Source organism: Bufo gargarizans, chromosome 1 (genome assembly GCF_014858855.1).
Source record: "Bufo gargarizans isolate SCDJY-AF-19 chromosome 1, ASM1485885v1, whole genome shotgun sequence".
In the NCBI taxonomy this organism is placed as follows: domain Eukaryota; kingdom Metazoa; phylum Chordata; class Amphibia; order Anura; family Bufonidae; genus Bufo; species Bufo gargarizans.
In genome coordinates, this window is record NC_058080.1 from 570573554 (window position 1) to 570599737 (window position 26184).

The 26184-nt window shown below is 42.4% G+C and overlaps 1 protein-coding gene across 26 annotated transcripts in view; it reads left to right on the plus strand.

The window, feature by feature from the left end:
• Positions 1 to 26184, plus strand: part of NCOR2 (nuclear receptor corepressor 2) — a 407074-nt gene that overhangs the window by 259947 nt on the left and 120943 nt on the right. For 17 of the 26 annotated variants that reach the window (XM_044275678.1, XM_044275679.1, XM_044275664.1 and 14 more), the window contains exons 16-18: positions 1243 to 1412; positions 1702 to 1752; positions 11309 to 11371. In XM_044275678.1, the coding sequence (XP_044131613.1) occupies positions 1243 to 1412; positions 1702 to 1752; positions 11309 to 11371 (284 nt within the window). The remainder of the gene's footprint in view (positions 1 to 1242; positions 1413 to 1701; positions 1753 to 11308; positions 11372 to 26184) is intronic. The other 9 variants (XM_044275665.1, XM_044275672.1, XM_044275673.1 and 6 more) reach the window with 3 other exon arrangements.

A 26184-nucleotide genomic window follows, 5' to 3' on the forward strand; every position in this document is an offset into this window, starting at 1 on the left:
TGCACATTTTTGTGTTTGAGATGGAGATCTTATTCTAAAAGAGTGACTGCACTCTCCAATGTTGGCTTTATGGATATGCACCTGTGACTTTGGATGTGCTATTAACTTTTCTCTGGATACGTCCTCATTATCTGATCGTGGGGGTCTGACACCTTGGACCCCCGCCTATCGGCTGTTTGAGAAGACACTGGCATCCACCCTCCTGTACGTGCTGTGGCCTTCTCCAGCTTTTCCTAGGCCATGTGACATCATTTTCTTCGGTCACATGGCCTAGATGCAATTCAGCCCCATTGAAATGAATCGGGCTGACTTGCGATACCAAGCACAGCCACCATGTACAGCGCTTTGCTTGGTGAGCTGAGAGAAGGCTGCGGCACTACTGTGAGCCTTCTCAAACAGCTGATCGCGGAGTCCCGGGTGTCACGCAAACAATCCAGATACTGATGACCTATGCATAAGTGATCAGTAAAAAAGACACTTGGGAAAACCCCTTTAAAAACAACAAGGTCAAAATGGTGGCATGTAGGTGCAAATGAAAAAGAGTGGACAGAATGCAAATATGCCAGAAATGTAACAATAAAAAATACATGGTCCGCACCTCCACATGCTATACATTGATCTGTTGCTGAAAGCAACGTTTTGATCAAACTGCGAGCTGCCTTCCTACTCTTTTGTTTTTACATTTGTGGCAGTTTATAGCAGTAACATTTTCGGCTTGCCTCTCTTGAATTGTGTAGCTGGATTACACAAGCTTTTATCTGTCTGTTTACCATAAAGGGTTAATTGTGATTATTGTAGTTGTGTCAAAGTGAAAGTTTCATAGTTTGTATAGTTTGTCTGATGCAGAACAAAAGTGCCCAGTTTCGGCATGCCTAGAGATTTCTGTATACTTTACATATGGTTTCATAGTGATGCCATTAGTTTGACTCATCTCAGTGGTGAGAGTCCCCTTGTTTAATTGAACAGGAAGATTGTGGTGGTTGTTTTTTCCCTAAAGATGAATGTACCATACTTTCTGATCAGTACATTATGCACTTACTGTATGCAAGCATGTTATTTCTCATGGCTTTACACAGTATGGTTATAGCAGTTTTTGACTTTGAGTGTCTTTTAGCCTTCGCTTCTCTGCATGGTGACATGTGTCTTTTGTGCTCCTATATTATTTCATGTAATGATTGATACAATATTATTGATAGTTGAAGGGATAAGTAAATTGAGTAATTGATGACCTCTTTATCTTAGGGAGAAAAATGAAGACACTTCTGGGGAAGAAAATGATGACAAAGAAGCAGTGACATCAAAAGGGAGAAAAACTTTTAACAGCCAAGGGCGCCGCAAGGGACGGATTACACGCTCCATGGCAAATGAGGCCAACGAGGAGGCCTCCACACCTCAGCAGAACTCTGATTCAGGTAGGTGTAACTTCTGAGAGATCATGTCGCATATTGCTGACTTCTGCTTCCTCCATATTGCCAATATGACAAAATGGTAATGCCATGACTGTGGTCGGGTTGTGGTGGTGGATTTTAGCCTACTGAGGCAGGGTGTCGGTGCAAAAAAGAAACGCGTTTTAACACATTCCTTATTCTTTGCACACTGGGTACAATATCGGCCTTGCTTGAATCATGTCGCCCTTTACTGATTTCTATTACTGTCTTATGTGGAGTCCACAGAGGTCACAGAGTTTAAATTTCTCCATAGGAGCCACAGATGGAACAGAGGCAGTGACAACGCTGACAGAGAAGTCTGGAAGTAAATATAAATGCATTTGTTACATATAATAATCAATGTTCCCTCCTAGCCTTTCTAGCTATTGTGTGAGGTGAGGGCAGGTTATGACCCTGGACACTGTGGGGGAGATTTATCAAACTGGTGTTAAGTAGATCTGGCTTAGTTGCCCATAGCAACCAATCAGATTCCACCTTTCATTTATCACAGCTCCTTTGGAATATGAAAGGTGGAATCTGATTGGTTGCTATGGGCACCTAAGTCAGTTCTACTTTGCACCAGTTTGATAAATCTCCCCCTGTGTCTTCTAAACCAGGCAATCCAAATCCTCAGCAGCTAGTCGTCATTCGCTAGGGCAGTTGATTAGTTTATCGTAACACCCCTGGGCGTCTAGGGCACTGAATGGGTTATATCATTGGTTGGATATTTATGGACTTCTTGCTCTTTCTGCTATATTTGTATGTAAGAGCCGCATAATCTAGGAACTATTCTGCTATTAGCCAAAATATTGGGTGGATGTCTGAGTGCTCCCACCACCTTTTAGAGATAGTTGATGGATGACTTCTGTGTTTCTGCATACACTGAGGGGCGGGGGGAGATGGGAGCACTACTCTCATGTATATACCAGACTCACCCCTCTAGGATGCCCCTAGGCACGCTCCCCACTGTATATGTGTATCAATCCACTCATAATCGTCTTCTCCCTGGTGGATTAGTAATATATATTTGCCAGTACAGTAAGGTAGAGTGATCACAATCAGCCCTCCATGCACTGAACTGCTAGTGAGCCCATGGTAGATTGGTATAGGCAGCGGACAATCTAAAGACCTAATACCACCCATTCATCGCTCAATCCAATCAATTATATACTGGTGTAGAGTTGACAACCCTTTAGTTGTGCAGAGTATTGTGTAGAAATTCATGTTAATTTTAAACAATTATCTATTTTTGTAAAGGAGCCTTAAGGAGGCAGGGCTGCAGTGGACAGAAGCCTGAACCAGTAACGGGACTAGGGGTGTGAGGCTACCTCAGACTCCCTTAGGCAGATAATTACCCCCTGTAGGTAGTGGTTTACACATCACTTTTGAGCTCAGTAGCTTTACAATGTACCAGTATCATAACATGGCTTCCTGATAGTTAACATGGTCTCATGACCTCGATAACTGTATATACATGATTATATTCAACTTCTCAATCATTTTGTAAATGATAAGAGGACAATCTGTCGGGGCTTCTGAAGGTGGCTCTGTATGGTTTAAATGACCAGAATTGAAAGAATACATTGTGTTGAAAGGGTTGTGCAGTGGCTTAATATTGATGACCTATACTCAGCATTTGTCTTCCATATTAGATCAGCAGGGGTCCGGCTCCCGCCATTCAGCTGTTTGAAGGGGTAGCAGAGCTCATGCGAGCACGGCTTCCTTTTTTTTATTATTACCTGTGTGTCATCTGCTATGTTGCAGCGGTGCAGTGTGATTTCAACTGCTCCATCCCATTCAAGTGAATGGGACGGAGCAGTTATAATGACACTACGTGCCTTTGCAGGTAATTTTGGAAAGGAAGTAGTGCTGGCACAAGCATCGTAACCCCTTCAAACAGCTGATCGGTGAGGGGTGCCAGGAGACAGGGTCCTGCTGACCTAATATTGCTGATCTATAGCCACTGTGTATACACTGAATGGAGCTAAACCGTGACTGGACCCCCTCCACAACTTCAATTGTTGGTTGTCCTCACACCATGCCAAGAAGGTACATGAAAACAATGGGAAGCAGGCACCATGTAGCCAATGCCATTTTGGTGCCAAAATTCCTACACCTAATACAAATGTGTGAATGGGCCCTTAAGTTAGTAAAATAAAACCTGTGAATAAAATGCTTCATTAGATGCACAGTATTTTTTAAAATCCTATTTAATACAGTTCAACACCTAATGGGATATTTTACCACAGCATCTAAACAAGTACCAGATATTCACCCACAAATGCGTTTCATTCTCACAGCTATGCAATGTAGGTGATGAGATAGCCAAGAGGGTTGTCTTTAAAAAGATGGTAGTCTTACGTTCGAAGCTGTAGTGGATGGTGAGATATGGAGCCTGAAAGTCAAAAATTCTGAACATCGTTACCCTTTTGCTCGTCAGTGTAGATTACCCAGTGCTCAATCACTAAGCAAGGCCTGATACGTGGGTCACGGAGCAGATGGTGAGCTAGCAAGTGACTTGTAGTAGTCTGGGATGCTGATAGAATTGTGCCATGTAAGAGGAGGGAAAGGTAGTATTTCTTAGAAACCTGGACTTAAAAGGGAGTCTGTCACCAGTTTTATGGGGTCCTAAGGGCAACATAAACTAGTGACAGGTCCCCTTAGCAATGCCCATGTCTACGTGAACAGAATGGGACTATATATCAACAACATTACTCTCTGGACTGCTGTTCTGTACCTGCACATTCTTGGGGAAGTCTGGCTGTGGAAGATCACACTACATAAAGAGTGCTTTGCATTAATGATTTTCTAGGCAAATATGGACATAGGGTATGGCAGCTAATACAATATGACATTGTAGAGGGTGGTGCCCACCGTTCATCAAAGTGAAGCTCTCCTATTGTGAGAAGCAGCGACACAAGGTTTACTATTCTTCTGAGACCATTCACAGATGAGTTTAAATTGACTTTCATGGCCCTGGGTTGATGCCGAGTGCTATACTTCCCAACATTAAATGTTTCATTAAATTGGAATTTAGTGTTGCATCCACAGGCTGCAGGGAGCAATAGAGGGGGGTTCGAACCCTCACTGATCAGATATTGCTGACCTATTCTGGTGATAGTTCATCAACATCAGGACCCTAGAAAGCCCCATTAATTGCTAATAAGTTTAAACTACTCCCATGTATGTTCCCCTTCAGTTTTCTTATCCGGAGGACTGGACATCTTAGTTGCCTCTGTATTGATATATACACTTTTGGCCTATCCAAACATGTATGTTTATGGGGGATTTGTCTCCATCCAGCATTACTCTGATAGCGCAACATCATCATATCCTGCCTGACTAGATTATGAAATCGTACTAGTTGGATGATCTGCATTTCTGCAGCCAGTATTATTTAGAGGTGCTTTATTATAGTACATTCTCAGTGCAGCCTTAGATTTTCTTATACTTGTGTATCTCCCACCAGCAACCACGAGGGACTATCACTGTACATTTGCAATGTATGTCTGTTGTGTATCATTATTGCAGTGCAGACACATTACCACATAGCTTAAATGTATGCACCCTAAGGTCCGTCCTATATCTCTTCTCAATGTGGAGAGACATTTCCTGCAGACTGAGTCCCACAGGTTATAGTCCACTATGACCATCAGAGGATTCGGGGGTTGTAAGTGAGAGAGCTGCATAAGACCACATATGGGCCATTTTTTCAGGACGGGTAAGGCCGATGCATTTCTTTGTGCCAAGCTTTAGGCCTTTCACTACACCATTTGAAATACCCCCTCACGCCATATGGTAACCTTCATTAGTACTTTTATGTCCCTGATATAATTATGTGTATGAATTGTGAGCATATTAGAGTGTTGCATAACCGTTTGAAAAGAATTAAAGGGGTACCCCACTTTGAACATTAAAAGTCTGATAGATACAGGTCCCACATCTGGGATCTGCACCAATATGGAGAAAGGAGGGTGTCCCACCTTATCTAGTGAGGCGGCTACCTCATCAAGCTGGAGAATGACAGGAGAAGTGGCAACGCATCTGCTTGATTTCCACTTAGCTGCAGGTCCAGAGGTGGGCACTGCATTTATCAGACATTTATGGAATATCCTGTGGATATGGCATAGCCGGCCAAGCTGGCAATACCTCTGTAATTCTTGCTTGCAGTTTATGTACTTAAAAAAAAAACATACAAAAGTTGAAGGTGCTTTCCAGGTTATATACATTGATGACCTATCCCTAGGATATATATATAACCCGGAAAACCCCTTTAAGCATCGCATTGTAATGAATTTTGTAGTTTGCCATTATTTACTGTACGTCTCATATGTTGCTCTTATAGATTAATGGACCAGTCCTCAATCTATCTCCGCCATCAGGAGGGCCATCAGGGTCTTGCCTTCTTTCTTTCTCTTCCAGCTTGCACAAAGCCACCAGCTTTGTAACTTCTGCTTTTGGCTTGCACAAGATTGATAAGATAATGTTCATTTACTGTAAAATCTTAAGGCAGAGATGGCCCGCTTCCAGCGAGGCGATACATAATCAAACACTTGGTACAATGTAAGAGAGGCTATCTCTCTAATAGCCGTCACTGAAGCTTAATCCATCATCATTAATTGTGATGAAAGCACTTAGACAAAATGTTCAGATGCAACCACAATCTGAATATTAAAAGTGTGCAATCTGTGTAATTGGTGAGCTCAGTTGAGTCCTATGCCCTTTGCAGAAGTTTGGGTGGAAAAGCTCTCGGTAGATGAATGGGTTAAGCACAAACCTTCCTGTAGACTGGCACAGAATGTTCTCTTAATTGCAGATGGTTTGCTGTGTATCCGTGTGACCTCTGTGCCTGGGTGCTTCATGTGCGTGCAGCAGGAGTGGAGAGATGCACATTGTGAACAGACCATTTGGTTTTGATTGATCCCTGTGTAATAATTTTCTGTCTTTCACACCTTGAAAGAAAGCTGTCCACATAGTGATGATGGCTTTGTTGTCACATGTTTAGAAAGGCGAAGATTGCATTTATTGTCATGGAGTAAATCGTGGCATTGAATGCTGTTACGTGAATGTAGAGAATAGATGATTCATACCTTTATACCAGTCCTTTGTGACTGCCCTGGTGGTAGCATGTGTGTTGGCTATATCAGTGCTGCCCATCATTAAACCCTGTCAGTAAGGCTGTATTCACATCTAGGGCATATGCCAAACTTGTGCCCCAGACCTGTACTATACTGTTGCTGCTGTTGACATAAAAACTACTGTAAGTTTTCAGTGTAGTATTAAAATATACTCTTTTGCTATAAGTTTGGCTGTTAGTCTGTGAACAAATCAAAAAGTAGCATGCACACAGGTTCTATAGTATACAGGGTGCAGGCTTAAAGGGGTTATCCCACAAAAAATAGTTTACAGTTTTCAAACCAGCACCTTGGTCTGAATAAGTTTGTAATTGCATGTAATAACAAATTTTGCATAGCCACTAAGTTATTCAATAAAATGTATCTGTATAGAGCCACCTGCTGGATGTTCTTTTTCTTATGTCTTTGACCTGCTCACGGAGAAGTCCGCACATGCTCAGTTTAATCCTTCAGCTGCCTCCTGAGTTGTGATAGGGAGAGCATGGACACGCCCCCTTAGCTGCAGCAGAAAAGACACTCCCCTTGAGCTGCAGCTTGATATAAATCTAGCAGAACAATGAATGGGGAGATCTCTGGATCCATGTGAGGTACAGGGCTGGTTCTAGCTGTGTTAGACAGAGACGGTCATGCACTATATGATCTTTGATTTTCATTTTTTAAATTAGTCATGGGATAACCCCCTTTTATTACCGTACCACCCAGTCACATTTTATTTGTTAGCTGCTAACAAAATCACCTGGGGACTCTTTCTTCAGAGCCTTGTTCACACTAGGCAGTTTTTAGTGCATGTTGATACCTAATTTTATCATATCACTGTGTTAACAAGGCTCTTTCATTAGGGACCACAACAAGTGAAAATAGTGAAAAAAAGACCCTTTGTTATATTTGACAGGATTACAAATAAAGATGTAGAAGTTTAATTATTTAGTTTTAATGCACTCGAATCTGTGGGCAGCGTGTTGTAGAGCAGGAAGAGGTGAGCAGAGTCGTATTCATATTTCTGGGAAATGATTCACTAGGACTAATTCACTTTAACTGCTGCTCATTTTGGGCTTAAAGGGTGTATCCGAAACCCCCAAAAAAGTACTGCATATGCCCAGGCCACTCCTACTGAATCTACTCACCTGGCTCCCCACTCCATGCGCCGCTCCTGGTTCCCGCACCGCAGCTGCTGCTTCTCTCTGTGCGTGGATGAAAACATCTGGTGTCGGGGGTAACAGCCAACGGCAGGCGGGTTCGTCCCCGTCGCCACCTGCCATTAGCGGCTCCCCCTCTACACCGGATGTTTTCATCTGCGCATGGGGAGAAGCAGCAGCGGCTCGGGGAGCCAGGTAAGTATATTCAGTGTGAGTGGCCTGGGCATATGCGGTACATTTTATAGTCTCGGATAACCCCTTTAAGAGTCCTTTGGGCGCCCCTACTTAACTAATTCACTGTAGTGAATGTGCTTGCAGAGATCAGTTGGTCACTGAGTAGGACCTCCTAACTGGACTCCTAAGCCCAAAATGAGCAGTGGTTTAAAAGCTGAGTAAATTGATTCATACAAATTTTGCTCTGAATCATGGTGTCTGGTGACTGGACTTAATTTTCAGTGTGACTGGTCCCCCTTTAATACTTTGGATAGTTTCACTCTAAACCCACCCCCTTGACTGTGTATCACAGGTAGATGGAATGGAAAAATTATTGCATTCTCCCATTATGTGTTTTATTCTCATATACATTCACTTACACTTTATGACCACTTCAGCAGATTGCTTGCATACCTGCATGCATATAAGATATAAGGCAGCTCTCGGCCATCTTCTAGGTTGGTCTCTCTGAAATAACAGCAGATTGTGTAAGGCCCTTTCACACGAGCGAGTTTTCTGTGTGGGTGCTATGCATGAAGTGAACGCATAGCGCTTGCACTGAATCCTGACCCATTCATCTCAATGGGTCTGTGTACATGAGCGTTTTTTTTTTTCACGCAACATGTCTGATCGCTGAGAATCGCAGCATGTTCTATATTCTGCGTTTTTCACGAAGCCCTGGCCCCATAGAAGTGAATGGGGCTTCAGTGAAAAACACATTCCATCCGGATGCATTTTTCACTGCTAGGAGATGTTGTTACATACGTTAACACTGATTTCACTGGCGTCGATAAAACTGAAACACTGAATGCAATTGCAGACAAAACTGACTGAACTTGCTTGCAAAATGGTGCGAGTTTCAATGAACTTGCTGCAAAATGGTGCGAGTTTCAATGAACTTGCTTGCAAAATGGTGCGAGTTTCAATGAACTTGCTTGCAAAATGGTGCGAGTTTCACTGAACTTGCTTGCAAAATGGTGCGAGTTTCACGGAACACATCCTGACACAATCCATAACGTTCGTGTAAAAGAGGCCTAAAGGGTTGTCCAACATCACCACTTTCTCCAGAATAAAGTAACCCATTCTAGGAAATCCTCTTTGAACAATTTTTTACTATTGAAACTCATTAGTTTCTCCCATTTGAATTTAGGTGTGTAAAAGACCATGTAAAATCTAGAAATTGCATCTAAAATAAAAAATGAAGCTACTTTGCATATCTGCCTGTAAGGGTGCCTTGAGTTCCATTCTCCTGAATGGCATTCAGAAATCCATGTGCTTGCCACCCCATTCAAATGAATGGTACTGATTTTCAGGTGTGGAGAATTCTTCAACAAAATCTGCCGCGTGAAGGCACCTTAAGTTAGCAAGAAGAGGAAGTAGGGGGAGCAAAGTATACCTCCACTCCACCTACACACAGGACTTGTTTGTAGTCTGTAACCATAGAAACACGATTCTACTGACTGCACAACATTTTTGTGAATTACATCGAACAGTTGGGGAGAATTGTATTGTGTGGTATTTTTTTAAGGAGTTTTCCAGGACTACTACTGTGTATTGATGACCTGTCCTGACGATAGGTCATCAATAGCGGATTGGTAGAGGTCTGACACCTGGCACCCCCAACTATCAGCTGTTTAAAGAAGCTGCGGCGCATCGGTGAGTGCAGTGACCTCCTCACAGGCATCCAGGTACAGCATCATGCACTATATAGCGGTTGTGCTTGCTATTGCAGCTCAGGCCCATTTACTTGAATGGGAATGAGCTGTATATAGGCCATGTGACCGGTGAACGTGACGTCACCGACCTAGGATAACAGTGAATCAGTGGAGGTGCTGGAATTCAAACCCACTCCAATCAGATATTGATGACCTATCCTGAGAAAAAGTCTTCAGTATGTGATTTCTGGAAAACCCTCAAGTCTGGTTGGCCAGAGGCAACATTATTGACATTACTGAAAATAGTGTGATGATGATAACTATCTCATATTTACGGTAAATATTCCTGGATGTTTCCTCAATTTTTACACCACTCACTTGAGTGGGTGAAGTGAGATTATGCAGTAAGTAATCTTGCAACATCTTTAAAAGTCACAATTCATATGTCGAAATCATGGCCAAGCCCACTTTTCACTCCACAAATTGATTTCTGACGCAAATGGTTATAGGGGCTCTGCACTTTGTTTAAACTGATGATCTATCCAGAGGCTAGATCATCAGTTTAAACAAAGTGCAGAACCCCTTTAAGGACTATGTCCCACAGCAGATAACGCCACAAAAAAGGCCAAATACTCTATATTGATAAATGTGGGCCTTGGTTTCAAAAGTGCACATAACCTATACCAAATGTGCTTTTACCGCAGTCCGTTTTATCTCTGACTGTGACTGTAAAGCGTTACAGCAGAAAAACCATACAAATCTGCTTCATTTTCTCATCACCTAACCTACATATAAGCAAAAAAGGAGGTTTATGGTCTTCACACTTGCATCAAGCTGTAAAGTGGAATGCTACCTTTACAAGGTTTGTGTCATTGCATTTAATCCAGCTTTCTGTGAATTGTATATCCGCCTGATATGTGACGACTTTTTAATAGAATGTTCTATTCATGACTAATTAATGAATACACAAGAAAGCCATCTGTTGCTGTCTCGGGCTTTACTACCTCCGCTGCAGTGGCGTTCAGCCGCTGAGCGACTCCTCCATTGCACTGTATGGCAGACATACACTGCTGGTGCCCTATCCCTTACCATCTTGTGGCTGTGGGGAATCTCATGAAAGGAAATTACTTGTGATGTGCCTAAGAGAGGTGCCAACTGAAATCTAGTGCAATGAACTGTAAACGATGCGCCTTCATATCCCCCAAAGGGCCAGGCCTAATAGTTGTCAGAGGTTTGCAGACTCTCTGCATGTAGAGCACTGCTATTTTTAATTGTCTCTGCAACTTTCCCCCCTTCCTGTCCCAAGTTTGTCCTTTATGTGAACTGTTCATGTTTTATCGTAGTCCAATCAGTGCAGTACTCTCTAAGTGCCCGCAGCCCATTGCTCTCTCTTTCATGGGCCATTAGAAGCGGAGTAGTAGAAAATATTTTCAGCCTGAGAAAGGAAATTTCTACAATGCACACTGGCAAGAGCATCTCTTTCTTGAAGCCCTCGGATCTCATTGTCTAGTCAGTACTTGACCTGGGACTATTGCCCTGTATCTTACATGGAGTCATGCTCCCCCTCCTTCAGGAGCAAGTCTTCAAATGTAAATGCCTATTACGGCAAACTCTGGCATTCAATGGGTACGGTCTAATTCAATCCTGTAGCCTGTGAAGTTATAAGACAGTGACATGCCTGTGTGCGCTCCTTGGTTGTCGGTTTTGGTTAACTCAGATATTCATGGATTTTGTTTTCGCAGCAGCTATGGAAATGAATGAAAGCTCGCGGTGGACTGAAGAGGAAATGGAAACTGCTAAGAAAGGTAAGAGTACTTATCTTGTCGCGGATGCAGGGACGCTACCTGCTGTAACTCTTTCATGTCAAGGCTTCTTTCTAAACATTGTGCCCGTTTGGACTGTATTACTGCATTGGGAGTACTAGGCTTTGCTAATCTCATTAAGTCCAATATTGGTTCGGCTAATTTGCGTATAAGTCAAGTATATAATTAAGGTCCTGTTCCCACCTACATGTCGGGGCCTCCATCCATATAAGACTTTATTCTCTGGGACAGAAACCAAACAGATCCTATTCTAGTATCTGTTTAGTTCCATTTGTGGCAGTTATGTGGCGAATCTGACACTTCCGTTATTTTTGTCTTTCTCCTTCTGTAGCGGAGCAGAACAATGGAAATCTATAACCTTGGTAAAAGAGCGCTAACCTGTATACATAAAGCATATTCTTTACTAAAAGTCACATAGCCATGAGACTTGGCTTATCAAGAGTCTTCGGGTATATTTCACCACCTCGCGCCTCAAAGAAATGTGTCATTGGCCGATGAATCATTGGCGGTTATCGTTATGCGGCGAGCTTGCTTTTTACCCGTGTTTTACGCTTTGTGATTGCACCAGAGCGTCTTTGTTCCGATGATACTCAGAAGCTGAATGCTTGTGCTACCTTTTCAATACCGATTGCTTTCTTTCTATATGAAGAGTGTATTAACAGATCAAGGTTGGATTGTGAGTTTTCTTCCGCTCACAATATATCAGGACAAAGCCTTTCACTGGCAGTTTCAAGGTTCCTTCATGGCAGAAATGTGTTTGGGGAAACAGGTTTTGCAGAGACGCTGCTCATCGTCTATGATGTGCAGATCTGTGGATCTCTAGATAAATAATGGATGACTCTACCAAATTTGTCTTGTCTGCATTGGTTTCAGGAAATCCATGTACAGTATGCCTAGAAACTGAATATTTAATGAGAATTTCAAATGGCAGAGCTGAGTGCTGTAACTGATCTCCCTCCCACGCTTTGAAAGTATGGAGCGACTTTATTCTTTACCATATGTTGCAAACATTGGGTCACCTAGCAAGGGTTAATGCTGGCTGGCCTTGTCAGGTGTCATCCCTGACAGGTTCTGGATGAAGATGTTAAGGGCAGAGCTGGAAAGCATTGATTCAGGCATGGGTTTAGGAATTTGTGGGTGGCATGCTTGCCAGTAGTGAGTTGTCCGGAAGTGCAATGGCAGTACCTGTTTACATGCATTTTCTCCTTTTTTGGGTTAATGAGTTGAATCGTTTTTTTTTATTGAATTTACCAATTTAGACCAAAAAATGTAATGATAGGGCTTTTATATCCTCCATTAATCCATTGACTTGCACATGCTTCATGCGTTCTTCCCACTGTGATGCTTAGCCATGGGCTAATATCTGATGACATTGTTGGTTTTCATGGGAAGTGACATAGATCTGCTGTATGCTGTCCGCATATGATGCGATTATATCAAGAGAGAATCGTCCTGTCATAGCCTTAGGCAGCAAGTACAGACTGTGATGATATCATTGGGAAACAGAAGAGTGATCAGAAATTTACAATTGCTATGTTCAGAAGCATACCCTGCTTACCTAGCCACTTACAAATGAGTGCGTCTTTTGTATTGGAGAACCTCTGGTAGCATTAGAGACCCTATAATAGGCATTGAACCTACAAGTAAGGAGTTTTCGTCTGATTGACCCTATGGTGACAGTACAGATGGACAAGAGCTGTCTATTGCCAGGCTATGATATTAATTGAATTGGGTGGATAATATATATAATCTTTTTATAATAAATCTGCCACCAGTTTAATACTGTTTTATTTGATCTGACAGAGACCCTAATTTCAACACAGAGTCACATACTATTAATTGGCCACTCCTTTCCTTAAATTCAGTGTGAGAAGCTCCAGTGGAGCCTGAACTCTGTCCTTATAGTCTTGAACTGCAGCGTCCCCCACATCCCATGGATGATGGACAGCTTTCTTTTTGTATTGTGTATAAGTAGAAGGCACCAATTAACACTGCTGTTCTACAAGCACCAATAGGAAAAGTATGTAAGGCCTCATGTGCATGACAGATCCGCAAAACACGGATACCAGCCAAATTCATGCTGCTATTTCTTTTTTAACTCCTGTAGAAATATCCTATCCTTGTCCGTTTTGCGAACAAAGATAGAATAGGACATGTTGAGTCGTTTTTGCGGGGCTGCGGAATGGAAATATGTATGCATGCAGCACATGATGTGCTGTCTGTATCTTTTGCAGCCCCTTTGAAATGAATGGGTCCACATCCGATTTGCAAGAAATGCGTATTGGATGCAGACCAAACATATGGCCGTATGTAGGGATGAGCAAATCGACTTCGGATGAAACATCCAAAGTCGATTTGCATAAAACTTTGTTCTAATACTGTACGGAGCAGGAGTAGAATGTATTGGCTCAATGAGCCGAAGTTATTGCTTTGCGAAGTCTCCCGAACTTGGTACCTTGGAACTGAACCCAAGTTCTGGAAATGTTTTTTTTACAGTGCAAATTAATGTATGAAGTGATTACCTGAAGTCTCGCAAGACTTCGCGAAGCAATAACTTCGGCTCATTGGAGCCAATACATTCTAATACTGTACGGAGCTCCTGCTCCGTACAATATTAGAACAAAGTTTTATGCGAATCGACTTTGGATGTTTCATCCGAAGTCTATTCGCTCATCACTAGTCGTATGCATGAGGCCTAAAGAAGTTTAAAGGGTTCCTGAGCTTTCAAAAAACATTTGCTTTGTTAGGGTCCATTCACACGTCCGTGAATGTGTCCGCACCCGTTCTGCAAAACGGGTGCGGACCCATTCATTCTCTATGGGGCAGGAATGGATGTGGACAGCACACAGTGTGCTGTCCGCATCCGCATATCCGGAGCGCAATACACTACGGACGTGTGAATGGACCCTTATAGCGACACATCAAAGGTTTTGATCAGTTGGGGTCAGAGTGCTGAGACCCCCACCGATTGCCAGGACGAGGAGAGAGAAGTGCTTGCATAATGTGTTATCCTAGTGAAAATCGAAAACGCCTACGACTTTAGAAGACGGTCAATCTAGAGGCTGTTGAGCTTGTCTCCAGTCCATCTCCTGCAGCAAGAACACAGAGCGTGCTATGGGAGCAATTCTCTCTCTCCTTGTTCGAGCATCGGTGGGGGGTCTCAGCATTAAGAACCCTGCTGATCAAAACCTTTGATGTGTCACTATGGCATATCAAAAGTTTTTGGAAAGCTCAGTAATCCTTGAAAAACTGCATTACTTATCTATTTCACCTTATGCTAAATGTAGCCCACATCTGTGTGTTGCTTCTTGGCAGTAAAATTAAGGAGGTTCTCTAATATTACATAAAGAAATTATATTTTTTATGGGTGATGCCATGTTCTATTGAAAGAGCCTTCCAATAGATAGGACATCTCTATAGAGTGTGAGTGGAAGCATGTCATCTGTTATGTGATGTTCTGGAGAGCAGATGACTTGTGATGAGTAACACAACACCTCCGAGAGAACGCTGCAGCCTGCTGAAAGGATCATGGTCTTGGCAAGCCATCTCCTAGACAAACACCCCAATGTGTAGAATAAACGGTGACGGCTCAGAGAAAACTGCTGGCTGCCTCTATAGTGGCCTAAGCAAAACTAACCTGCCCCGCTTGTGTATGAGGCTTGTATCCCATCCCTGCATTTATACTGTGGAAGGATGTATTGTGCAAGACATAAGTCACTGGGAATCACGTTTATAAAATGTACACATGTACATTCCACTTTCTAGTAGGATATCCGTAGCTGGTACTCGTCTTTCTAGGGTTGCAGTCTGCCGTAGCTTCCTGCAACCTTTTCACGTCTTTGAACCAGCTCCAAAAGTTTAGAGCCCCATGTAAAACGCTATAGAGCCCAGTCCGCACTTCAACTGGAAATGCATGAGCCAGACTTTAAACTTTACTTAAGGTTTTTGTTATGCAGAAATTAGAATGGAGCTCATGTAAAAAAAAATTGAGAATAGTCTATTTCAATCACTCCCCACCACCCCTCCAAGCTGATAGATGACAGCAAATCATTAGGACTGGAGATGGGTCCCTGCTGCTTATGTCTGCTCACAGGGGATGGTCTAGAATGGTTGCGATTGTTTCAGAACTTCATCTTTGAGGACATGTCAGCCTGGGTTTCTAGCCTTTGAATGTAAATCAGAATGTTTCCAGTGTTGAGAATTGTGAAGAGTTGACATACAAAGTTTATTCTGTAAAACTTTACACAAATAATGTGGTGCTATTTTTCCTGTCAAAATAATGGGGAACACGACAGACCCTGATGGAACTCTTTATAAGGCTACATGCACACGAGAGTATGTGTTTTGCGGTCCGCAAAAAGAAAAAAAAAAGGATGACGTTCCATATGGCATTCAATTTTATTGCGCATCCGTTGTAATAATGCCTATCCTTGTCCGCAAACTAGAAAAAAATAGGACATGCACAATTTTTTTAGCTTTAGCGGGGCAACGGAACAGACATATTGATGCAGACAGCACACTGTGTGCTGTCCGCGTTTTTTGCGGAACCATTGAAATGAATGGGTCCGCATCCTATCCGTTCATGTGCATGTAGCCTAAGTCAGTGGATCCATTGTGGGCTTGCTAAGGCTTCTTTCGCACCTGCGGCCGGTAGACAATGCAGTGTTTTTTGTCTGGACAATTCTCGCCATATTTGCTGGGTAGCAGCCCATTCACAGCCAGACTTCATTATAGTCAAAGGAGTCCGGCGGGAAAGCGTGTGTCAGAGGCTCAAGTCTCAGATTCTGTCATATTTGCAGCACTGTTTTTTTTTCATTCAAACTGATAGGCACCAAGGTAGAACCTGGCAGACCCCATTGTGTATAAGCCTGGCACCGCTGTGTGTATGGACCACTGTACACAGTGCCTATGTTTATAGGTGGAATACCTATATTGTTTGACGCTTTTAGGGGGAATACCTCTGTAGTTCGAGAATGCTATGTTTTCCTGTCTCATGTAATACATAGAAAAATTTTATAGCCATCCATATAAAATTTGTGTGAAGGTACAGTATGGACCCACATTCGATGGGCTTCTTATTAGGGATCACTTTAGAGGTCTAATATGTCTCAATCATGCCAAGCCATGTACTGTATGTAGTTAAGGTGATTTAATAACGTTCATAGTGGATTACTTACAAAGTTGTCTCATTTTTAAAAGGACTGTGCTGGCATATTTGTCCGTTCATCTCTCAGAGATGCATTTGAACAAACTTAAAGGAGCTGGCCACTTTCTGGCTACCGTTTTTATGTAAAAATGTGTATGTAGGATGACTATATGGCACTTACTAATATAGGCTTTGTTGAGATTATGTGTCATTTGCTATAGTTCATAAACCATGCCCTTCTGTGCTGGCCACATAAAGGTCCTGTCCATAAGATGGCCGCTGACGGAGGGTCATGTGACCAGACACATCACTCAGCCTCCTCCATTCAAACACACTGCACCTGCACTATCCTCCCAGCAGTGCAAGTGAATATGGCAGTGTATTGGAATGGAGGAGAATGATTGATTTTCTGGTCACATGACCCTCCATCAGCAGCCATTTTATGGACAGGACCTCTGTGTAGACAACACAAAAGACTCGACAAACAAGGTGGCATACCTTATGAAATGTAAAAAATGGCACAGAATTTAAATAAAGGCTATATTAGTTAGTGCCATATAATCATCTTAAAGAAATGCAATGACTGTTACTCGTGTGAATCCTGTCAGGTTTAGGGTGTGTTCATATGCGGCAGATTTGCTGTCATGGATTTTCAGATGGAAATCCGCAGCTTTGTACAGTACCGGGAAAGTGGAGATTTTAAGAAATCTCATACACACCCCGGTGGAGATCTTTCAAAACTAGTGTAAAACTGACTTGGTGGCCCATAACTACCAATCAGATTGATCCTTTCATTTTCCAAAGGAGGTCTTAAAAAATGAAAGGTGGAATCATATTGATTGTAATGGGCCACTAAACCAGTTTTCCTTAGTACCGGTTTAGCTAATTTCCCCAATGTGTATAAAATCTGCAGCATAAATTGACCTGGCTTTGAATTATACAGCATGTCCGTTTATGCTGCGGGTCTCCACCACTGATTTCACCCTTTTGCAATGAAAAAGGTGAAATTTAGAGCCCTTTCTGTGGCAAAAATCCAAATCTGCAGTGGACTTTTTCCCTGTGTTTGCAGTCAGGTGTGGATGGTGGCCTCCTGGGTGGAGGATATCCGTCTGCTTATGAAGTCTTTGGCCCACAAAGGTATTTGATTAAACAAATGAAGCCTTTCACTGGCTCAGCGGCCTGTTCCAGATTGAATTTATCTTGTTCATGCTTTAAGAATCTCCGGATGACTCAGGTTTTGTTTCTTTGGCATGGCACATTTCTGCCCCCTTCTTGCCCTGACCTGTCCAGTATTCTGCCATAATAAATCTATGGCAAACATGAGTGTTACATGGGGATGAACAGAGCATGTTACAGCTGGCAGATGAAGACTGTCATCCGGGGCGCCAGAATCAGCAGCTCGCTTAACTCTTTCCGTGCCAGAAATTGATTTTAGACACAGTGTTAGGGCTCATTCAGACGGCCATATGCTGTCCGCAAAAATGCGGATTCGTTTTTTGCGGACAGTTCAGCATGTCCGCAAAAAAAGCATTGCATTCCTGTTTTTTGCTGATCCATAGACTTCAATAGGGCCATGTCCTGATTTTTACTGACAAGTATAGGACTTGTTTCATTTTTTTTGCTGAGCCGTACAATGGAAGAAAAGTGCCCCATATAAGGGAATAGGACAGCATCTAATCCGCAAAAAAAGGATCCGCATTTTTGCGGACAGCATACAGTCGTCTGAACGAGCCGTTAGTCTTTAAGAAAGCTTCTTTGAAGTACCAATCCTTTCATATAGTCTTACTTTCCTATTCCTGTGGTATATACTTGCTTAGTTATTAAAGGTTCCCCTTGTATTGCAAATTAATTCCCCACATGGCAAGGAGGACTTGGACGTGAAGTGACCAGTGGAGCTCTGCAAATGACCTGCCCCTGGATTTTACTGGAAGGATTTGATGTCTGGTCCACCCTTTGCTGGATATATTGAAGTTGAGCAAGAAAGGTCTCTCGTGATAAAGATAGTTCATTTTGGATTTCCAGGACATTCCCACATTCAACACTGCAGACATAGCTTGATAAGTTAGCCCAGTGCAGATCTCGTATCTACACACATCCATTGTTTACGTTCTTACATGGGTAAAAAAAAGCGTTCTCCGCGACTTCTACGTTGATTCCTATGGACATTGTGAATCTGTTGTGGTGTGCTTAAGTTTTTGTCCTGACTAGCGTAGCCCACCACACCATTTGGCACTTTGCAGACACAATGGAAAACCTATGTATGTATGTGTGAGATATATATATACAGGTCATTCTCAAAAAATTAGCATATTGTGATAAAGTTCATTATTTTCTGTAATGTACTGATAAACATTAGACTTTCATATATTTTAGATTCATTACACACCAACTGAAGTAGTTCAAGCCTTTTATTGTTTTAATATTGATGATTTTGGCATACAGCTCATGAAAACCCAAATTTCCTATCTCAAAAAATTAGCATATTTCATCCGACCAATAAAAGAAAAGTGTTTTTAATACAAAAAAAGTCAACCTTCAAATAATTATGTTCAGTTATGCACTCAATACTTGGTCCGGATTCCTTTTGCAGAAATGACTGCTTCAATGCGGCGTGGCATGGAGGCAATCAGCCTGTGGCACTGCTGAGGTGTTATGGAGACCCAGGATGCTTCGATAGCGGCCTTAAGCTCATCCAGAGTGTTGGGTCTTGCGTCTCTCAACTTTCTCTTCCCAATATCCCACAGATTCTCTATGGGGTTCAGGTCAGGAGAGTTGGCAGGCCAATTGAGCACAGTAATACCATGGTCAGTAAACCATTCACCAGTGGTTTGGGCACTGTGAGCAGGTGCCAGGTCGTGCTGAAAAATGAAATCTTCATCTCCATAAAGCTTTTCAGCAGATGGAAGCATGAAGTGCTCCAAAATCTCCTGATAGCTAGCTGCATTGACCCTGCCCTTGATAAAACACAGTGGACCAACACCAGCAGCTGACATGGCACCACAGACCATCACTGACTGTGGGTACTTGACACTGGACTTCAGGCATTTTGGCATTTCCCTCTCCCCAGTCTTCCTCCAGACTCTGGCACCTTGATATCCGAATGACATGCAAAATTTGCTTTCATCCGAAAAAAGTACTTTGGACCACTGAGCAACAGTCCAGTGCTGCTTCTCTGTAGCCCAGGTCAGGCGCTTCTGCCGCTGTTTCTGGGGAATGCGCCACCTGTAGCCCATTTCCTGCACACGCCTGTACACGGTGGCTCTGGATGTTTCTACTCCAGACTCAGTCCACTGCTTCCGCAGGTCCCCCAAGGTCTGGAATCGGTCCTTCTCCACAATCTTCCTCAGAGTCCGGTCACCTCTTCTCGTTGTGCAGCGTTTTCTGCCACACTTTTTCCTTCCCACAGACTTCCCACTGAGGTGCCTTGATACAGCACTCTGGGAACAGCCTATTCGTTCAGAAATTTCGATCTGTGTCTTACCCTCTTGCTTGAGGGTGTCAATGATGGCCTTCTGGACAGCAGTCAGGTCGGCAGTCTTACCCCTGATTGCGGTTTTGAGTAATGAACCAGGCTTGGAGTTTTTAAAAGCCTCAGGAATCTTTTGCAGTGTTTAGAGTTAATTAGTTGATTCAGATGATTAGGTTAATAGCTCGTTTAGAGAACCTTTTCATGATATGCTAATTTTTTGAGATAGGAATTTTGGGTTTTCATGAGCTGTATGCCAAAATCATCAATATTAAAACAATAAAAGGCTTGAACTACTTCAGTTGGTGTGTAATGAATCTAAAATATATGAAAGTCTAATGTTTATCAGTACATTACAGAAAATAATGAACTTTATCACAATATGCTAATTTTTTGAGAAGGACCTGTATATATATATTTTTTATGGATAGCATACTCCATCTAAAAATCAACCAAATCATGTGACAGTACAGTGCCTCCCCCTGCCATGCCTGTCAGGATTTATCTATGTGCTTGTGCAAAAAAAAACATGTGGCATCAAACACTTCCAGACGTATAAGACACAAAAAAACAAATAACCTAAGCATATGTGAAGAATACATGTTTTTTATACCTGTCAGGGTATACTCCCACAGTATGTCAGTAACAATGTGAACGGAGTCCTTCTCTGTACAGTAGAAAATTGAGAAATCGATGAAGATGAAGCATGCTTGTAACGTATTAGAGAGGGAGTTAACAAGAATAAAGATAAAAGGAGACCATCTCAGAAACTGTAGAAATCGGCAGTCTATCTCTCAATTTTGTGGCAAGTATACTTAATTGTGGATCTCTTTTTGGTAGACCAAAGTCTATACTGCCTGTTTTACCTTGGAATTTGCAACTGTAAAAGAAATATAGTGTGTTTAGATGCCTAGACTTCAGGGTCGTTCAGGATTGCTTCTCATAACTTGAGTGACAAAGTACTTTTGGTCCTCGTCATTTTTGAGGATCACACGTGAACCCATACATTTGTATGGGGCCACAAAAAATGTGGACTGCACACTGATGTCATCTGAGTGTTGTCTGTATGCATGTAGAAGTGGAATTATAGAACATGACCTATTCTTCTTGTCTGCGGACACAAATAGGCAGTTCTATTAGGAAATGCGGCATTCCTTTGTCCGGTATACTTATTCTGTGGATTGCGGACATACAGTCGTGTGCATGAGGTCTTATTGCACTTTCTTGCCACATCCACCGTGTGTGAAACATGGTACCCTCCCATGGACAACAAAGAAGTGCGTTGGGCAGACCAGTGGGAAACATTTAAAAGGGTATTCCAGTTAAATTAAGTTATCTCCCATCCATAAGGATTAGATCAGTGGGGGCCCTACAGATGGGACTCCTACCGATCACTAGAATGGGGGCCTCATATCCCATGGAGCCCCCAAAATGAATGGAGCAGCCAGTCAGCCGATCCATTCATTTCAAAGGGAGTTCCGGGAATAACCGAGAGCCATTCTCGTAATTGGTGGAGGTTCCAGTGGAAGGACCCCCACCAGTCTTTTAGTTATCCCCTATCCTGTGGTTAGGGGTGAACTTAATATAACTGGAATACCCTTTTAATCAATTAACCATGTACCACTTAAATGCTGACTGTAAGGAGGTCTCAAGAAAAGCTCAGATGTCAAGGTACTCTGCTTCTGTAGTTTGCCCTATGTATTTGTCCAATTTTAACACAATTTTAAGCTAACAGATTATAGAAGAAGTATCTTTTCTGTGGGCCAATTCAGACAAATGTTTGACAACTTGCTGGACGATAATGTCCATAATTGAAGACGTGTACTCATCAGAAAGTGCCTGTCAAGTTTAATTGCCTTTATGTTAACATTTGCACATACTTATTTCTGTTAATTGGCGCATATGTTTCTGAGCTCACCATTTCGTATGCCTTATTCCGGTGGGGTAAAGGGATGAATTACATGGCACTGCCTAATTCCTTAAGGCTACATGCACTTAAGGCTACGACCGTGTGCCTCCCCCCGCATACAGCGGGTCCGCAATACTCTGGCTCTGGCCGTGTGCATTCCGCATCACAGATCGCGAACCCATTCACTTGAATGGGTTCAGAAATAAACCTGGTGAGGGAAATTATGGTTGAAGTGAGCTATTCAAACACCTTCTGTTCTTAGAAAGAAATGCTGCTTGTCTGCTTTGCATAGCAAATTACTGCTAATTAGAGGTAAGCAAATCGGTTCTAAACTAATCAAATTGGACCCGAAATCTGTAAAAATTTTAAGCTGCATGGACGTAGATGGGAAAGAAAAAATGAGAGAGGAGAGCGAAAAAAAGGTCCAATGAGGGTCATACAAATTTTCAGACCCATTGGTGCACTTTTGATTTAGGTAAAATCAGTTTGGATCCAAATTAAATCCGAATTGAACTTTGAGCAATTCGTTCATCTCTGACGCTAATAAATATACTGCTAAGGCTACTTTCACACTTGCGTTTGGGGTTCCGCTTGCGAGATCCGTTTGAGGGCTCTCACAAGCGTCCCCGAACGGATCCGTACAGCCCTAATGCATTCTGAATGGATAAGGATCCGCTCAGAATGCATCAGTCTGGCTCCGTTCCGCCTCCATTCCGTTCAGAAGGCGGACACCCAAACGCTGCTTGCCTGGCCGTGCGGAGCCAAACGGATCCGTCCTGACTTACAATGTAAGTCAATGGGGATGGATCCGTTTGACGTTGACACAATATGGTGCAATTGCAAATGTCTGACTAACAATTAGACTTAGACTTTTTTCTGAAATAGAATGCAGACGGATCCGTTCTGAACGAATCCCATCGTTTGCATTATAGATGCGGATCAGTCTGTGCAGATACCAGACGGATCCGCACCGAACGCAAGTGTGAAAGTAGCCTAAAAAGGTTGAAAAGCAGTAATGTGGAAATCTAGTAAAACTGATGAAAATGTTTTATACGTTTTAGGAAAATTAGTTTTGTCTTTATGTTGTATAGTTTAATATAAATTATAGACGCATATTCGTGAGCAGTTTTTCCTCTGCTGTTTTGGCGCTTTGTCTCGCCGGGTAGTAGTTAGGATATCCATGTCATCTCTGCAGGGAAGGAAAGAGCGACAGAAAAATAGAGCTTTAATACACTTGAATAACCCCTTCACTGCGAAGGAGACAGAAAGCTTTGTTATGCTGGATCCTGTTCAGATCTGAAAGAGCAGAGGACGTAGACTGTGTATGTGTGTGTGGTGGGGGGGGGGGACGGGGGACAAAAAGTGAGAGAGAGGGAAGGCTTGTGCCAAGTTAGCCGCACCCTTTGACAACCTGGGTCCATGCCACACATTCTGCTATTAGCATTCTGTCTAGAGGTCACATTCAGACGAGATGAGCCTGCAGGTCAGGCAGGAGGGCGATTAGCACTCGTTTTGCGACTCCTACACATAGCAACAGTATCAGTCCCTCAGCTGGCAGAAGCTGTGCATCTGCAGTGCCGTTATCTCCTCGTTTGGTGGCCCCTTTCCTCCACAATACCCAGGATTTTCTTTGGCTGCAACATTACAGAGACTTACAGCTGCATTATCCCCCATCCTGGCAAGCTGCAGCAAGAGGCAGGTAAGTGAGAGGAAGCTCTTGGAATAAAGTGCAGAGAAATTGGGGTCCTGCAACTTGCCCTAGTCCAGGAGTGAATGCATTTGACAGGTGGAAATCATGCCGTGTGAATTGCCGTTAAAAGGGTTGACGTTCAAAAGTAGAGTCCACGTAAGAGCGAGCCTGGCTAGAAGGATGATTGCTGTCGCAATGTGTAATGAGTAATATGAAAGGAAGCAACGCGTTTAAAGCCTTTAGGAGGTGGATAAGGGGGGAGATGCGGGGACTGAGAATGCTGTGGATGGTTGTCGTAGAGATGTAAAAAAATGATGGAAGAGACTTTTATACCAAGAAAGCTGAAGAGGAGGAGGGAGCGAGGAGAATCGGCAGAGAGAAAAGCAGATTAAAAGCCCCAGAGGACAGAACATCTGTTCCTGACAACTTCTGGGCGTCCATCAGTAGGATTCAATGACAGTGACCTGGTTTAACATCCCACTTGCTGGTGGATGCTTGCTTCTGTTTGCCTCAGTGGGAAGTCTACATTACAGTGAAGGAAAAAGTAGGCAGTCCTTTAATTTCTCATGTCAACAAAGTCTGGGAAGGCCACCGTCCGTAAGATAGGGGAACTTTCACCTGCTTCTGGGATACTACACGGCGTAGCTGTGAACTTCTATTTCAGCATTGATCAGACCGAAAACTCAAGTTATTGCACCATATAAGGCGATGGAAGCGTGCACAGAAAAGAGAAGTGACTGATAAACGACAGTGTTGTCCTGCATGCAAATGTTCCCTCGAAACACTAAGAAAATGCAAATAGTGGCCAAAGAAGGGGCGTCTTAGGGGCTTGACATAGAGAGGGTAGTGAGGCTTTTGGCTGTAAATGTTATAGATTGCTAGATTAGTCTAACTGGTTTGGATGGATTCATTGCATGGATTAATCCACATTCCTCGCTATAATCGTAGAAGACACAGGACGTCCATCTTATTTTTGGAATAACATTTGTTTCTTTATACAATATTATTTACCGCTGTATTATTACTAAGCAGTGGAAATTAATATCCAGTTGACAGCAAAGAATATTCTTGTTTGAGAAGGTAAGATTTGAGGCTGTTTTCTAAAAATGTCCATATTGGTAGTGTTTCTTTGGCAACTAGAGGCTACTATATTACATATTCTAGCAAAGCGTCTGGTGAAGTTCAGGAGTTTTTTTTTTTTTTATATTCCCAACCATTACAGAATATTGCATTATATATATTATAATATATATATTTCCTAGGTTTGCACTTATTTCTGTTTTGGGCAATTTTGTGTAATAAGAAGATAGTAAATCCTTTAACATTAGATATTTCAAAAATTGATGATTTGTGTAATAAAATTGCCTTTGTTTAGTTGCTTGCAGTCTGGCATGTTTGTGTTAAATTTCCTCAGAAATAATGGCATTGGTTCTTCACTAATAATTAAAGGGGACCCGTCACTATGATTGCAGTGCAATCTGCAGGCAGGAGGATCTGAGCAGATTGATATAGAACTTCTCCTGCTCTATAACATGTTGCTTGCAGATTGCACTGAATTCCTCTTTCCAGACCTTTAGTTACACAAGCATATTAATTATACAGATGTGAACAGGGCCAGAAATACAGAAAAATGCAAACAAGGCCTAAGAACTTGATTTCACGCAATCTACAAAAATAGTTGAAGTTGGTGGAGATGTGATGATGGTTTCACCAAAGGGATGGACTCATTATAGGTTTTCACAGGATAACCCCTTTAAATGTACCTATTTATATACAATGGATTGGCTGTTTCAAATGAAGTGCTACTGTAATATACATGCAGTATAATATTGGGGTGCTTTTTTCTATGAAGTAAAGGAAGGGGTTATAAAAAATTGACTGCAGCGCACTCCTGGGAGATGCAGATACGTGATGAGCTGCTGCCCACCCACAGAAAATCGAGAGACTAAAGCTGCAAAGGAGTGAGTAAAAAAGATTAAAGGAGAGAAAATTGAAAATTTAACTGGAGAGCAGTATCCCCCCCCCCCCTCTTTTAAGCTCTTATTTTTATAATGTAGCTGCAGGTTTTGGAGATAATGAAAAGCTGCTACGTCGACATATAATTTTGTCATTATTCATGATATTTATTTAGTTTATGCATTTATATAGCGCAGACATATTCCGCAGCACTTTACAGTCATTAGCATTACGCTGTCCCCAATGGGGCTCACAATCTAAGTTCCCTATAGTATGACTTTGGAGTGTGGGAGGAAACCCCACAAACACATGAAGAACATACAAACTCCATGCATATGGTGTCCTTAGTCGAATTCAAACCTAGGTGCACTGCAAGGCGCCAGTGCTAACCACTGAGCCACCATGCTGCCCAATTAGTAGAATTATTCAGGCACTAACTGTTTGCAAACTTTTTTTTGTTATTTATTTTATTTAAAGAAAATGACAAACTGCTATTTCATTGTGAAAATTGCAGCGAATACGGCTCCGCAGTAGAAAATATGCCTGTCTGCAAATCAGCAAAATGCTGGTTGAGGCATTTCATTTATACTTTTGATGATGATATAGAATTGTAGATTTCCTGTGTGAG